We start from the raw sequence: 16,206 nt of genomic DNA, 5'->3' as shown, positions 1-16,206 counted from the left end.
GGCACTGTCCCTCAGCTCTTCAGCTCAAGGCTAGTGCTCTACCATTGGAGCTACAATGTCACTTCTGGCTTTTTCTGTTTATGTGGTGCTGAGGAATCGAACCCAGGGCCTCATGCTTGCAAGGCATGCACTCTACCGCTGAGCTACCTTCCCAGCCCCTCCATGAGACTCTTATCTCCAATGAACCACCAGAAAACTGGAAGTGGCATTGTGGCTCAAGTGGTAGAGTGTTAGCCTGGAGCTGAAGTGCTGAGGGACAGCACCCAGGCCCAGAGTTCAAGCCCCACGACTGGAAAAAGAAAACAAAAAAACAAAAACCTTTTCACTCCAGCCACCCATGTGCTCTAAACCCCTGTCCCTAGGTCATAATGTGAGAGCTGGAGGTGAATGTGGGTACTTTGCTGTGTCTCCAGCTCTTATCTCCTTCCATTACCCACCTGTGCAGCCACTCCTGCAGCCCCGCCCTGCCCACCTTCTGTCCCCTCCCTCTGCCAACAGACTTCGGGCAGGGCTTTATGGTCTCTGATAAGGCTCTGGCAAGGCCAAAGTCCATCATTGGCCCTCTTTGCATGAGGCCCCAGTGTGGCAGTAAGGGCTAGGAAGTGAGGTGCACCCTCAGGATTCTAACCTAGGGACCTGGTGACCCCTTCCCTGCCAGCCACTCCCTTCACTGTGCTATAAGGGTCAGCAGCCACAGTTCACTGCTCCCCATTCCTGCAACAACACTCCTCCTAGGACCAGCCACCAGCCTAGCCTCTTGAGATGGCCTTTGTCCCGGCACCGGGCTACCAGCCCACCTACAACCCGGTAAGCCCCCCTCCCCACCAATTCACCCCACATTCATCCTCGGTGTGTGGGAGAAGTATCCCAAGACTTCCTCAGGCCTGATTCATCCTGAACTGAGGCTAAGGTTTGATTTCCACCCACAGTGGCGTTCAGGCCATTTTGGGTCCCCATCTCATCCTCATGCTTCCTCTCCCTTGTTTAGGGGGACACTGGAGTGGGAGGGGCTTCTCAAAGAGGGAGAGGGGTTGTAGCAGGCAGGCTGCCTCTGAGGTCCCTTGATATCCCTCTCTACAGACACTGCCCTACAACCAGCCCATCCCAGGTGGGCTCAGCGCTGGCATGTCCGTGTATATCCAGGGAGTAGCAAAAGAGAACATGAAACGGTGAGACTCTCCCAGAGTGCCAGCCAGGGCACCACAGGCCATTTGCATGACGCCACCTTTTTCCTTCCTGGTTACCAGGGCTGGTGGGATGGATGTGTAGAATGCACTGGAACTTGGCCATCCTCATGCTACCCTTAGGCTTTGTGTGATGGTGGCCTGCAAGGCCTAAGAGTCCAGGAAGGAAAAGATGGAAGAAGGGTTAATGGGGAAGGGGCGGGGAGGGGGGGGTACCAGGCAGCTTGGTAGTCAGATCAGCTGTGTGCAGGTGTATGCTTTGGGACTGCAGGGGCCTGGAGGGCTCACCCAAGAGATTACAGGTATAGTGATGCATGCCTGTAATTCCAGCACTCAGGAGGCTGAGGCTGGAGGATTGAGAGATTCAAACCAGCCTGGACTACATAGTGAGACACTATCTCAAGAGAAAAGAGACAGAGCTACAAAGAAAGAGGATGTTGGACGTGAAATGAGATTTTTTTTCTTGCTATTGTGGTTTTGTGCTGGTACTGGGGTTTGAACTCAAAGGCCTTATGCACTTGCGTTGGTTCAATGCTAGTGCTCTACCACTTGAGCCACAGATTCACTTCTGGCTTTCTAAAAGAAATTCATTTATGCTGATCCTTGAGCCTTGAACTCAGGACCTGGGTGCTGTCTCTGAGGTTTTCTGCTCAAAGATAGTGCTCTACCATTTGAGCTACATCTCCACTTCCAGCTTTTCAGTAGTTAATTGGATATAAGAGTCTCAGGGACTCTCCTACTCGGCTAGCTTTGAACTCCTGTCCTCAGATCTCAGCCTCCTGAGTACCTAGGATTACAGTCATGAACCACCCACAACTAGCAGATGTCCAGCTTTTTTTGTTTTTTGCTGGTTAATTGGAGATAAGCGTCTAATGGCCATTCTTTAGATCTCAGCTTCTCTAGTAGTAGCTGGGATTACAGGCATGAGTCACCAGCACCTAACTTGGAAGTGAGAGCTTTGAAAACATGAATCTAGATTGATGCAAGTGCTGTGTCCAAATCCCCAGCTCTGTCACCCAGATTCAGAGGACTACTGTTCTTCTCTGTGCTTCTGTTTTCCAACTGTAAATGAGACAATTGTTAGGATTCAATGTGCAAAAGAATACAAAACAGTACTGGGCCAGCACCTCCGCTCCACCCAGGGCATGAAGGTCCAGGTCAGGAAACTATGGGCCAGGCTGAGGCAGGGGGAGGTGACCCCCCAGGAACCAGCCCTTTATGTCCATCAGATTCCAGGTGAACTTCATGGTGGGACAGGACCCGGGGGCTGATATTGCCTTCCACTTCAACCCCCGCTTCGATGGCTGGGACAAGGTGGTGTTCAACACGAAGCAGGGTGGCCAGTGGGGCAACGAGGAGAAGAAGAGGAGCATGCCCTTTAGCAAGGGCACCCACTTCGAGCTGGTGTTCATGGTGCTGGATGAACACTACAAGGTCTGTCCCTTGGGACTCCCCTCTTTCTTCCTCTGTGCCCTCTGTCTTTCCTTCCAGCCTTCCCTCCCTCCCTCCCTCCCTCTTCCCTCCCTCCCTCCCTTCCTTTCTTTATTTTTTGTCAGCCATGGGTTTGAACTCGGGATCTAGGCAATGTCCCTGAGGTCTTTTTGTTCCAGGCTAGCACTCTACCACGTTGAGCCACAGCTCCACTTCCAGTTTTCTGGTCGTTCATTGGACTTAAAAGTCTCATACGGGGCTGGGAAGGTGGCTCAGTGGTAGAGTGTTTGCCTAGCATGCATGAGACCCTGGGTTCAATTCCTCAACACCACATAAGCAGAAAATCCAGAAGTGGCGCTGTGGCTCAGCCTTGAGATGAAGAGCTGAAGGACAGCACCCAGGCCCAGAATTCAGGCCCCATGACCCAAAACAAACAAACAAAAAAGAGAGTCTCATAGACTTTCCTGCCCCCCCTCCCCCCGCCCCTCCAGCAGGCTTTGAACCATGATCCTTAGATCTCAGCTTTCTGGGTAGCTAGGATGACAGGTGTGAGCCACCAGTACCTGGCTTTTCTTTTCTTTTTGTGTGTGTGCTTGTGAATTGGTACTGGAACTTGAACTGAGGGCCTAGGCACTGTCTCTTGACTTTTTCAAGCAAGGCCAATGCTTACCAACTTGTACCACACTCCACTTCTGGCCTTTTGCTGGTTCATTGGAAATAAGAATCGCAAGGACTTTCCTGCCTGGGGTTAGCTTCCAACCTGGATCCTCCATCTGGCTCCTGAGGCGTCTAATTCATGTGATGCATATAATCATGCCATCCTGAGGGTACTGAGAAAATGTGGAATTTTGCTGTGTGCTATCAGAACTCTCTGGACACACAAGGGAAGCATGAAGAACTAGGGTCTCCCACATACTGAGATTTGGGGACCCTCAAGGTTCCTCCCCTTCATCTCTCCCACACACACCTCTCTCATGTTATCTAAAAGCAGATCTTATCTGGGTGCTGGTGGCTCATGCCTGTCATCCTAGCTAGTCAGGAGGCTGAAATCTGAGAATCATGGTTCAAAGCCAGCCCAGGCAGGAAAGTCCATGAGACTCTTATCTCCAATAAACCACCAGAAAACTGGAAGTGGTGCGGTGGCTTGATAGAGCGCTAGCCTTGAACTGAAGAGCTCTGGGACAGTGCCCAGGCCCTGAGTTCAAGCCCCAGGACCAAAAAAAAAAAAAAAAAAAAAAAGCAGATCTCACACAAACATCATTGTATCCATAAATATCTCCATTAATTAATTAATTGTTGTTTATTTTTCTGCACCACTCCTGGGGCTTGAACTCAGGACCTATGCTGTCCCTTAACTTTTTTGCTCAAGGCTAATGCTCTTACGACTTGAGCCATGTGTCCACTTTCAGCTTTTTGCTGGTTAATTGGAGATGAGAGTCTCACAGACTTTTCTGCCCAGGGCTGGCTTTGAATTGTGATCCTCAGATCTCAGCCTCCTGAATAGCTAGGATGACAAGCATGTACCACCACTGCCCAGTTTGCTTTGTTTTCTTTGTTTTAATGAGACAAGGTCTGGCTATATAGCCCAGGCTGACCTTGAACTTTCCATTCTCCTGCTCCACCTCCCCATTACCAAGATGGTAGTTTCAAGTTCACCATGCCTGACTTCAGAGTCACATATGCCCAAGTCTTTTTTTTTTTTTTTTTTTGGTCGGCCGTGGGGCTTGAACTCTGGGCCTGGGCGCTGTCCCTCAGCTCTTCAGCTCAAGGTGAGCGCTCTACCACTTGAGCTACAGCGCCACTTCCGGTTTTCTGATAGTTTATTGGAGATAGGAGTCTCACGGTCTCTCCTGCCCGGGCTGGCTTTGAACCGAGATCCTCAGATCTCAGCCTCCTGAGTAGCTAGGATTACAGGCGTGAGCCACCAGTGCCCGGCTTGCCCAAGTCTTATCACTATCACTGGAGGCCTGATGGCACAGTCATGCTGGGGACACAAGGCTGAGCTTTACACTCTCATATGCCCGGCAGTTTCTCATCCTCCCCAGGCCCTTCCCTCAGATCACAAATGCAGGGAAGGGAAGGCTCAAAGCTGGGCACTGTGGATCACACCTGTCATCCTATCTACTCAGGAGGCTGAGATCTGAGGATCACAGTTCAGAACCAGTCTGTGTGGGAAAGACTCTTATCTCTAATGAACCACCAGAAAACCAGAGGTGGAGCTGTGGCTCAAAGTGATAGAGTGCTAGCCTTGGGCACAAATACTCAGGGATAGTGCTGAGGACCTGAGTTCAAGCCCCAGGACACAAAAACAAAAGATCACATGTCTCCCTTCCCTGGATGTTGGCACTGACTCTCCACACTTTGGCTCTGCCCTGCAGGTAGTGGTCAATGGGACGCCCTTCTACGAGTACGGGCACCGGCTGCCCCTGCAGATGGTCACCCACCTGCAGGTGGATGGGGATTTGGAGCTACAGTCCATCAACTTCCTTGGAGGGCAGGTATGTGCTGTTTCCACCCTTCCTCAATCCTTCCACCCTGTCATCCATTGCCCATGCCTACTCTGTGCCATTGTCTTTCTAGGGGCTTCCCAAGGAACTCCATGGTGGCTAAAGTGGTTCACCTGGAAGACAGACATATCCTCAAATTAGTCATAGCCCCAGAAGTCAGGATCAGGGTGGGGAGAGTTAGGGGTGAGTTGGGGAGAGGCAGATGGAGCCTGAGGCACAGGAGCAGGTGTGCAATCTGAATGAGAAACTGAAGGTAAGGAGTAAAAAATTCCTGAACAGCAGGGTACTGGTGATATCATCCTAGCTACTCAGGAGGCTCAGATCTGAGGATTGTGGTTTGAAGCCAGTCCTGGCAAGAAAATCCGTGAGATTCTTATCTCCAATGAACTCTTCAGAAAAGGCCAGAAGTGGGGCTGTGGTTCAAGTGATAGAACACTATCCTTGAGCAAAACAGCTCAGGGACACAGGGATCTTTCTTTTTTTTTTTTTTGGTTGGTTGTGGGGCTTGAACTCTGGGCCTGGGCGCTGTCCCTCAGGTCTTCAGCTCAAGGCGAGCACTCTACTACTTGAGCCACAGCGCCACTTCCGGTTTTCTGGTGGTTTATTGGAGATAGGAGTCTCACGGTCTCTCCTGCCCGGGTTGGCTTTGAATCTTGATCCTCAGATCTCAGCCTCCTGAGTAGCTAGGATGACAGGCGTGAGCCACCAGCACCCGGCTAGGGACACAGGGATCTGAGAGTGGCTCATGCCTGTCATCCTAGCTACTCAGGAGGCTCAGATCTGAGGATGGTGGTTTGAAGCCAGCCTAGGCAGGAAAACCCATAAAACTCTCATCTTCAATAAACTACCCAGAAAAGCCTGAAAGTAGAGCTGTGGCTCAACTAGTAGAGCACTAGCCTTGAGCACAAAGAGCTAAGGGATGGTGCCCAAGCCCTGAGTTCAAGTCCTAGTACACACACACAGATTTACACACACACACACACACACACACACACACACACACACACACACACACACACACACACACGGATTGTGAAGCGCATATTACGAAATGACCTTAGTCACTAGGGACACAATGTCACAGTGAATTGTCAGGACACGCCTTTAAGAGCTTTAGTGGAGAAGCCATTCCTTGGTATCAGAGGCTGGCAGGGTATACTGGGCACCCCACCCATCAGGTAGTGTAGATGGCACAGTCATCTGACAGCTGAGCCACAGTGAACTCCAGTGGTCTTGAAACTGTACCCCAGGTACAGAGACAACAAAGAGTCTCCAACTTGGACACTCCAATATCACCATGTCCAGAAGCCTTGGGGGTGTGGTAGAGCAGTGCTATAGAGTGGTAGAGCAGGCAAAAGGCCTGGGATTCTACCCTCAGCATTGTACAAATGAACAGAGTGGCAAAGTTCAAAATATCTGCTTAAGCCTGGCGCTGGTGGCTCCTGCCTGTCATCCTACCTACTCAGGAGGCTGAGATCTGAGGATTGCAGTATGGAGCCAGCCTGAGCAGGAAAGTCTGTGAGACTCTTATCTCCAATAAACCATTAGAAAACCAGAAGTAGCGCTATGGCTCAAGCCATAGAGCACTTGCCTTGAGCTGAAGAGCTGAGGGATAGTGCCCAAGCCCAGAGTTCAAGCCCCATGACTGACAAAAAAGAAGAAGAAGAAGAAGAAGAAGAAGAAGAAGAAGAAGAAGAAGAAGAAGAAGAAGAAGAAGAAGAAGAAGAAGAAGAAGAAGAAGAAGAAGGAGAAGAGGAAGAAGAAGAAGAAGAAGAAGAAGAAGCAGCAGCAGCAGCTCAGGGATAGCATTCAGAGTTCAAGCCCCAGGACCAGCAAAAAAAAAAAAAAAATCTGCTTATTTGTCCACAGTTGAATAAGTACACACACGGATATCAGAACATGTAAGCTCAGAGCTCGATTTTCCTGCCTGGGCTGGCTTTACACCCTCAGATCTCAGCTTACTGGGCTGGGAATCTGGCTTAGTGGTAGAGTGCTTGCCTAGTATGCATGAAGCCTCAGTACCATATAAATGGAAAAAGCTGGGAATGGCACTGTGGCTCAAGTGGTAGAGTGTTAGCCTTGAGCAAAAAGAAGCTCAGGGACAGTGTCCAGGCCCTGAGTTCATCTCCAGGACTGGCAAAAAAAAAAAGCAAAAACAAAAAAGATCTCAATTTACTGAGTGACTGGGACTACAGGAGTAGTCCCAACATGGGCTAGGTGCACTTCTGATGGGACAGACGGGAAGAATGAGGGATCAGAAGAACAGAAAGAGGGAACAAAGAAAAGAACGTACTAGGCTTTGTCCTAAAAGCTCGGGGCTCACAGGCACTGGTGATCCTTAAAGAAGTCAGGGTTGGGCTGGGATGTAGCTCAGTGGCAAAAGCACTTGCCTAGCAAGTGCAACATCCTGGGTTCGATCCCCAGTACCAAAAAAAAGACAAAAAAAAAAAAAAAAAAGAATCCGCCTTTTGGGGCTGGGAAGGTGGCTCGGTGTAGAGTGCTTGCCTTGCAAGCCTGAGGCCCTGGGTTTGATTCCTCAGCACCATATAAGCAAAAAGAAAAAAAAAAGCTGGAAGTGGTGCTGTGGCTCAAGTGGTAGAGCGCTAGCCTTGAGCTGAAGAGCTGAGGGAGAGCGCCCAGGCCCAGAGTTCAGGCCCCACGACCGGACCCCCTCCCAAAAAAAAAAGAAGTCAGGGTCCCCTCCGAGAATCAGGGTGGCATCTGGGGCAGAGCTTCCTCCACACCTTCCGGTCCTGAATTTGGGGGGGTTTCACTCATGTCCATGTTCTCTCTCTGTGCCCACAGAGACCTGTGACCACACCAGCTTATCCAGTAAGTACTTGAGGATGAGGAATGTCCCTAAGTTGGGGGATCAGTGGTCCAAGGGGTCATGGAAGGGTTAGAGGACCTCCCCCTAGAACCCTTCACCACCCCTGCTTTTTTCTGCCCATCTCTGTAGGGTCCTGGATTTGGTCCCGGATATGGTCCCCCACCAATGAGCAGTTTACCTGTAAGTGGCACAGTTAGGTGGCCATTTTAGGGGGAGCTAGTCTAAAATTGGGGAGAATGGGGGAGCTGAGGCAGGGGTATGGCCAATGATTTGTGATCAATTATTGAATGATTCCTCTTTTCACCACTCCGCAGATCATGGAGGGACCTCCAACCTTCAACCCGGTATGGCATCCAGAAGGGGGTGGGGCGGTAGTAGATTGGGGAGCTGGTAAGACTCTGCAGGGTGGTGGGAGTAGAGATGTGGGGGGCAGGCTGGGCAGGAGTGAGGGTGGAGACTGGTTGGATTTGTGTCCAGGGATCAGTGGCTCCTGCAATCTCACAGGGGTTGAGGCTCCTTATTCTCTTCCATAGCCTGTGCCTTACACAGGGAGACTGCAGGGGGGACTTACGGCACGAAAAACCATCATCATCAAAGGCTACGTACCTCCTCATAGCAAGAGGTATGTCAGCACAGAACCTAGACAGAGGGAAATTTCTAGCCCTCCTCCCTCAGACCCAAGGATCCAGGTCCCAGCCTCCTCTAGGAGTCCAGGCTGGAGATCTCCTTCCTCAGACCCAGGGTTCAAACCAAGTCCACCTCCCTCAGAGCTAAACATCCAAATCAAGACCTCCTGCCTAGGACTCAGGAATCCAGACCCCAGGTCTCCTGCAGACTCAAACCCAGTCCTCCTCCCTCAGACCCAGGGGTCCACACCCCCGGCCTTCTCCCTCAGACCCAGGGGTCCAGGCGCCAGCCATCCTTCCCGGGCTGCAGGTGCTGGATTCCCACTGGACTCTCCCCTTGGTTTCAGCTTTGTCATCAACCTGAAGGTGAGCTCTTCTGGGGACCTGGCCCTGCACATTAACCCCCGCTTGGGCGAGAATGCTGTGGTCCGCAACAGCTTCCTCAATGGCTCCTGGGGCTCTGAGGAGAGGAAGCTTTCCTACAACCCCTTTGGTGCTGGCCAGTTCTTTGATGTGAGTCCGGAATCCCTGCCCTTCTTCCTGCTCTTGCAAGAGCCCTTGTCCAGTGGGCCCTCCCCTCCCCCACCTCTGTCCAGTGGGCCCTCCCCCCCCACCTCTGTCCAGTGGGCCCTCCCCTCCCCCAGCCCTGTCCAGCAGGCTCACCCCTCCTCCACTCCCTCCCACAGCTGTCCATTCGCTGCGGCCTGGATCGCTTCAAGGTTTATGCCAATGGGCAGCACCTCTTCGACTTCTCCCATAGGTTCACCTCCTTCCAGAGGGTGGACATGGTGGAAGTTCAAGGTGATGTCACCTTGTCCTATGTCCAGATCTAAATCATTCCTGGGCACAACTCCTGGGAAAACAAAAAGATCCCCAGGACATATTTCTGGGCCCTAATAAAATGTCTGAGGGCATCTGTGTGTGTGTGTGTGTGTGTATGTGTGTGTCCATTCTTCTCCCTCAATATTCCTTCCTTCCTTAGGGGTCATTTATACTCCATCATTCTTCCAGCCAGCTGTCTGTCCATCACAGTAAATCTACGTACAATCCTGTATTACTGGTCCTTGCCTGTAATCCCTGCACCAGCCAGACTGAGGAAGGATTAAAAATTCAGGATTTGGCTGGGGGTGCCTGTGGCCCACACCTGTAATCCTAGCCATTTAGGAGGCTGAAATCTAAGAATGAAATTGGGTTTAAAGCCAGTCCAGGCAAAAAAAGTTCTAGAGATTCTCATCTCCACTTAACCACCAAAAAGCCAGAAGTGGAGCTGTGGTCCAAGTGGTAGAGTAGCCTTGAATGAAAAACCCAAACAAGAAGACAAGGTCTTTAGTTCAAGTCCCAGGAACAGCACACACACAAAAAGTTCAAGACCAACCTAGACTTGAACCCAGTCCTCTTCCTACATAATGAATTGCAGGCCATCTCAGGTAAAAAGCAAGACCCTATCCCTACCCTCTCTGCCCCCTCAAAACAAAGCCAGACACTGATGGTTCACACCTGTAATTCTCACTACTTAGGAGGCTGAGATCTGAGAATCGAGGTTCAATGCCAGACCAAGCAGACAATCTCATCTCTAGTTATAAATACAATTTTAATTTTTATTTTGGGGGGGCTGGGAATGTGGTTTCATGGTAGAGTGCTTGCCTAGCATGCATGAAGCCCTGGGTTCAATTCTTCAGTACCACATACATAGAAAAAGCCAAAAGTAGTGCTGTGGCTCAAGTGGTAGAGTGCTAGCCTTGAGCAAAAGAAGCTCAGGGACAGTGTCCAGGCTCTGAGTTTAAGCCCCAGGTCTGGCAAAAACAAAAGACAAAAACTTTTATTTTGGTGCCAGGACAGGCTTTTTGGTACCCAAATGTGGCTTTTTTTTTTTTTCCACTCAAGGCTGACATTCTACCTCTTGAAGCTCAGCTCCACTTCCAGGTTTTGCTGATTAATTGGAGCCCAGAGTCTCATCGATTTTCTTTCCCCAAGCTGGCTTCAAACATCCATCCTCAGATCTCAGTCTCTTCATAGCTAGGATGACAGGCATGAGCCACTGATGGCCAGCTGTGCCCCAAGGTAGAAAACCTCAAGATTGCAAACAGGGGGACATCACAATGAACCCCAGATCCAGTCTCCACCCCTACATCTGCCATGACAAACTCCCCAATTTGGGGACCAGAACAAAAGAAAAAGGTGGCAAAGCAGATGGGAGGGGCAGGGACCCAGCTGGCCTAGGTTACTTACCCCTGCCTTCTACCCACCGCCCACAGCTGGCACAGACCCTGGCCCTGGGGCACAACTGGCAAGGCTGGGCCTGGCCCTCCTCCCCCTCCTCCTTCTGCCCTCCTCCCATGCTCCCTGGGGTCCCAGACACATTGTCCCTCACCCAGGCCAGGGTCCCACAGAAGGCCTCCCATGGGTCCCCAGCCAGCCTGGCACATGAGACTCCTGGCTCCCAGACACCCATCCACTGGTCCTGACAGGTCCCGCTGGGCTCAGCCTCAGCCTCAGCCTCCTGCCCAAGGCTGAGGACAGCGTCGACAGCCCCGCTCACCACTGCCCTCTGCTCACAGACACAGGAAACACAGTCCACAAACTGCCTCCCATGGACACCATGGCTGGGCCAGGGCTGGATCCCAGGCCCCAGCTGTGCCAGGACGGTGGGAGGCGAGGGCTCAGTGACCCCGGGGGTGATGGGGACTCAGGGGCTGCTGCCCTTCCCCAGGTCCTGGCTGGTTGGCTCCAGGCATGCATGCTCTAGCAGACATGGTAGGGAGCAGCAGGAGGGGCACACACAGGCCTGGGGCGGGGCGGGAAGCAGTTGGTCCTAGGTGCAACCTGCACAGCTGTGCTGCCCTGCTTCCTGCCCCCTCAGCTCCACATGCCTGTCCTCACTCTGCTGTCCTCCCTCCCTCCCTGCCTCAGTCCCTGGACCACCCCCACCATCCTGCCAGCTGCTCCCTTGTTCCTGCTCAGTGATGACGACGTACAAAGGGACATGGGTTAGCGTATCCTAGACACCCAGACTAGGAACGGGACACAGGGAACTCTGCCCCAGCTCCATCTCCTCTTCTCTGCCTCCCAGACTCCACAAGAAGAACCAAGGAGAGGGGAAATCAGGGAGAAAGATGAAAGAAGTTTCTGGAAGCAGGCACAGGAAAGGGGGCAAGTTGAGCAATTCCCCACCCCCACCAAAGACACACACACACACACACACACACACACACACACACACAGAGAGGAGATTTCCCATCCCCACCCCCTCTCCTGTGCTCCTGCCCCACCCAGCAGGTGGCAAAGAGCCTGGGGCAGCTGCAGGCTGGGAGTGGAAAGTTGGGGTGGAGTCAGGAGACTTAGAGCAGGATCCATCTCTCTTCTCCCTAATTCTAGGCCTCCTAGCCAATCCCCTCCTTCCCCAAATTGCTCCCAGGTCTCCCAAGGGGAGGTTCAAGTCAGAGGAGAAGAGCTCTGAACAGGAGGTAAGGTGGTTGTATTTCTTTTGGGGATTGCACCTCATTCTACAGAGGAGAAAATGGAGGTTCAGAGACTGATGGTCTTTCAGACAAAGCCACAATGCAATAAAGGATCACAGCTTCAACCATTAAGGATCTTTTTTATTGAATATTTTATCAATAGAACTGAGCTGGTATGGTAGTACATACCTATAATACCAGCACTCTGGATCTAACCAGAGTCCTAGTTGAGGACAGAGTCCCTGGACATTGCAACATATTAGGTTCAACTACTTGCCCCAACATGTCAACTAAAGAAGTCATCATTGGTTGGTGGCTGGGGGCTCAAGCCTGTAATCTTAGCTACTAAAAAGGCTGAGATCTGAGGATTTCGGTTCAAAGCCAGCTGGGAAGAAAAGTCCGTGAGACTCTTATCTCCAGCTAACCACCAGAAAACCGGAAGTGGCACTATGGCTCAAGTGGTAGAGTGCTCACCTTGAGCAGAAGAGCTGAGGAACAGCACCCAGGCCCATAGTTCAAGACCCATGAGCAACAACAAAAAGATGATTAATCAGGGTAAGGTTGCTTCAGGAAGAGGAAGAGTAGGTCCTTCAACCCATCTTTAGGGCACTGACACCACGAAGTTTAGGTTTCAATAGAGGAAAAACTGCGGGAAGAATTGGTGCAGGGTTTGAGAAGTATGCATTGTTAAGCAGTTCTGGTCAAAGGTGTGGCCAGGCAGATGGCCTCGTCATCAGAAAACAAGCCTGGCCACTGCCTGCCATGTTGGACCCTTATCAGAAGATGTCATTTCCATCAGCCCTGTGGTTCCAGGAATCCCAGGGGAGATGCAGGAGATAATGGCTCAGAGCAAAAAGATGTAAACTGGGAACAGAGTAGCTCAGGCCTATAATCCTAATTACTCAGGAAGCTGAGGTCTGAGGATTGTGGTTCAAAGCCAGCCCAGGCAGGAAAGTCTATGGGACTCTTATCTCCAATTAACCACCAAGAGGCAGGAAGTAGAACTGTGGCTCAAGTGATGAGTGCTAAATTTGAATTAAAGAAGCTCAGATTACAATGCCCAGGCCCTGAGGTCAAGCCCTAGGACAAGAAAGAAAAGGATAGAGAGAGAGAGAGAAGGAGGGAGAGAGAGAGAGAGAAGGAGGGAAGGAGGGAGGGAAGAAGGAAGGAAGGAAGGAAGAAAGGAAGGAAGGAAGGAAGGAAGGAAGGAAGGGAGGGAAGGAGGGAGGGAGGGAGGGAGGGAAGGGAAGGGAAGGGAAGGGAAGGAAGATGCAAGCTGGGCATTGGTGCCTTGTGTCTCTAACCTAGTTACTCAGGAAGCTGAAATCTGAGGATCATGGTTTGAATCTAGCCTGGGCAGGAAAAGTCCATGAGAGTCTTACCTTCAATTAATCACTAAAAAGCCAAAAGTGGGCTGGGAATGTAGCTTAGTGGCAGAGTGCTTGCCTGGGGTGCATGAGGCCCTGGGTTGGATTCCTTGGTACTCCATAAACAAAAAATAAAATAGGACCTTTTTAAAAAAAGCCAGAAGTGTTGCTGTGGCTCAAGTGATAGAATGCTAGCCTTGAGCAAAAATGCTTAGGGACAGTGCCTAGGCTCTGAGTTCAAGGCCCAGGACTGGCACAAAAAGGAAGGAAGAAGGAAAGAAAGAAGGAAAGAAGGAAGGAAGGAAGGAAGGAAGGAAGGAAGGAAGGAAGGAAGGAAGGAAGGAAGGAAGGAAGGAAGGAAGATGCCAGGTGGGCATTGATGGCTCAGGCCTGTAATTCTAGCTGCTTAGCCGAGATCTGAGTATTGCAGTTCAAAGCCAGTCCAGTCAGCAAAGTCAATGGGACTCTTATCCCCAACCAAACAACAAAACACTGGAAGTAGAGGTGTGGCTCAAGTGGTAAAGCAGCAGCCTTAAGCACAAAAGCTCAGAGACATTGCCCAGGCCCTGAACTCAAGCTTTAGTACAGGCACACCAAACAAACAAACAAACAAACAAACAAAAGATCAACATGATCTGTATAATTGAGCGGTGTCTTGCAGATGATTATCTGGGTTCCGGTTCTGGGAGTCTTGGCCGTTATCATGGCATCACTTCTGGGTGTCCATCACTGGAGGGTGGGTAGCAATCTGATTTCCAGGAGATAACTTCCTGGCCTCCAGGGTGCAGCCTCATCAGCATAGGCCCATATCCATATTAGGGGTGTTCTGTTCTGCAAGCCTCTGCTGCTCCTGGGGGCTGGTTGTGGGCTCTTGTCAGGAAGATGTTATTCATCAGTCCTGTTCTTCTTCTTCCAGGGACACTGCAGGTGGGAAGGCCAAGCTTTTGCTCTGCTTGAAGTTTAACTCGTGGGCTTAGATCAGAATGAGAGAGAGAGAGAGAGAGAGAGAGAGAGAGAGAGAGAGAGAGAGAGAATACTAGTCCTGGAGCTTGAATTCAGGGCCTGGGCACTAGTACTTAGTTTTTTTGCTCAAGGCTGGCACTCTACCACTTGAGTCACAGCTCCACTTTTAGCTTTTGGTTTTTCCTGCCAGTCCTGGGGCTTGATCTCAGGGCCTGGGCACTGTCCCTGAGCTTCTTCTGCTCAAGGCTAGCACTCTACCACTTGAGCCACAGTGCCACTTCTGGCTCTTTCTGTTTATGTGGTACTAAGGAATTGAACCCAGGGCTTCATGTATGCTTGATGAGTACCCTACCATTAAGCCACCTTCCTAGCCCACTTTTGGCTTTTTGGCAGTTCATTGGAGATTAGAATCTCATGGACTGGGCTGGGAAGGTGGTTTAGTGGTCTAGTCTCTGGACACTGTTCTGGACCTTTTGTGCTCAAGACTAGCACTCTACCACTTGAGCCACAATTCCATTTCCAGTCTTTTCCCCCTATACTTTTTATTGGAGATTAAAAAAAAAATCTGGCAGAGGGGCTGGGAAGGTAGCTCAGTGGTAGAGCGCTTGCCTTGCATGCATGAGGCTCTGGGTTCAATTCCTCAGCACCACATAAGCAGAAAAAAAAGGCCGGAAGTGGCGCTGTGGCTCAAGTGGTAGCGTGCTAGCCTTGAGCTGAAGAGCTGAGGGACAGTGCCCAGGCCCAGAGTTCAGGCCCCACGACCGGACCCCCCCCCAAAAAAAAAAAAATCTGGCAGACTTTCCTGCTTGCTCTGGCTTTGAAATAGATCCTCAAGATCTCAGTCTCCTGAGTAGCTAGCATTACATGTGTGAGCCACAGGCTTACTATATTCCTATAAAACAGAATTGTAACATTTGAAATGGCTAATAAAGTTGGAGAAAACCTGATGATTTAAAATATATATATCTGAACTCCCCTATGACCCAGCAATCCCACTTTTGGGCATTTACCCAAATTTTTACAAACAAGACCACACTAAAGCTACCAGCACAACTATGTTTATTACAGCATTATTCACCATAGCTAAGATCTGGAACCAACCCAGATGCCCCTCAGTAGATGAATGGATCAAGAAAATGTGGTATATATACACAATGGAATTCTATGCCTCCATCAGAAAGAATGACATTGCCCCATTTGTTAGGAAATGGAAAGACTTGGAAAAAATTATATTAAGCGAAGTAAGCCAGGCCCAAAGAAACATAGGTCCCATGGTTTCCCTTATTTGCAATATCTAGTATATGTATGAGTCAAGCGGAAAAGGTCAGATAATGTGATGTTAGGAAAATGAACCCTTAGATATGTATTTTAATGTTTTTTTCTTTCATACATGGGTTTCTAACGCATTTATAAGATTATTTCTTTGTTGCTTTGTATGTCCCTCCCCCACAGTATAACCCCTGCTTTCCCTATATTTGATGTCAGTATAACTTGTGGAGGAGATGGGGAAAAACAAGTCATTTAAGGATACAGGTGGACCTGTTGCAACAATGAGAAGTACAAGTTGTCATGTCCACAACGAGCTTTACAATGTCTGTGCAGGGGGGGGGAGAAGGATTGGGACTGGGGGGGGAGGGGGGAGGCTGGGAAGGGATGTGAAGGATAAACAAAGGAGGAGGTTGCAATGCTTGGTAAGAAATGTATGCATTATCCTGCCCATGTAATTGTAACCCCTCTGTACAGTATGTTCACAAATAAAATAAAATAATAAAAATTTAAAAAAAATAAAAATATATATCTGGGCTGGGAAGGTGGCTCAGTGGTAAGAGCTCTTGCTTTG

The 16,206-nt window shown here is 50.2% G+C and overlaps 1 protein-coding gene across 1 annotated transcript; it reads left to right on the top strand.

Moving 5' to 3' along the window:
• Window positions 1-588: 588 nt before the first annotated feature.
• LOC138812430 (galectin-4-like) lies at window positions 589-9,492 on the top strand. Its single transcript, XM_070000379.1, has 10 exons — window positions 589-807; window positions 1,081-1,169; window positions 2,414-2,618; window positions 4,994-5,113; window positions 7,928-7,954; window positions 8,082-8,132; window positions 8,267-8,296; window positions 8,486-8,574; window positions 8,926-9,091; window positions 9,265-9,492. The coding sequence occupies exons 1-10, from the start codon at window positions 763-765 to the stop codon at window positions 9,409-9,411; spliced, it is 969 nt and encodes a 322-aa protein (XP_069856480.1). The 5' UTR covers window positions 589-762; the 3' UTR covers window positions 9,412-9,492.
• The last annotated feature ends 6,714 nt before the right edge of the window (window positions 9,493-16,206 follow it).

The sequence above is a fragment of the Dipodomys merriami genome, unplaced genomic scaffold, assembly GCF_024711535.1.
Source record: "Dipodomys merriami isolate MVZ:Mamm:240054 unplaced genomic scaffold, mDipMer1.0.p SCAF_106, whole genome shotgun sequence".
Classification (NCBI taxonomy): Eukaryota; Metazoa; Chordata; class Mammalia; order Rodentia; family Heteromyidae; genus Dipodomys; species Dipodomys merriami.
The sequence above is the reverse complement of the archived record's forward strand: the minus strand, read 5'-3'. Positions and strand labels throughout refer to the sequence as shown.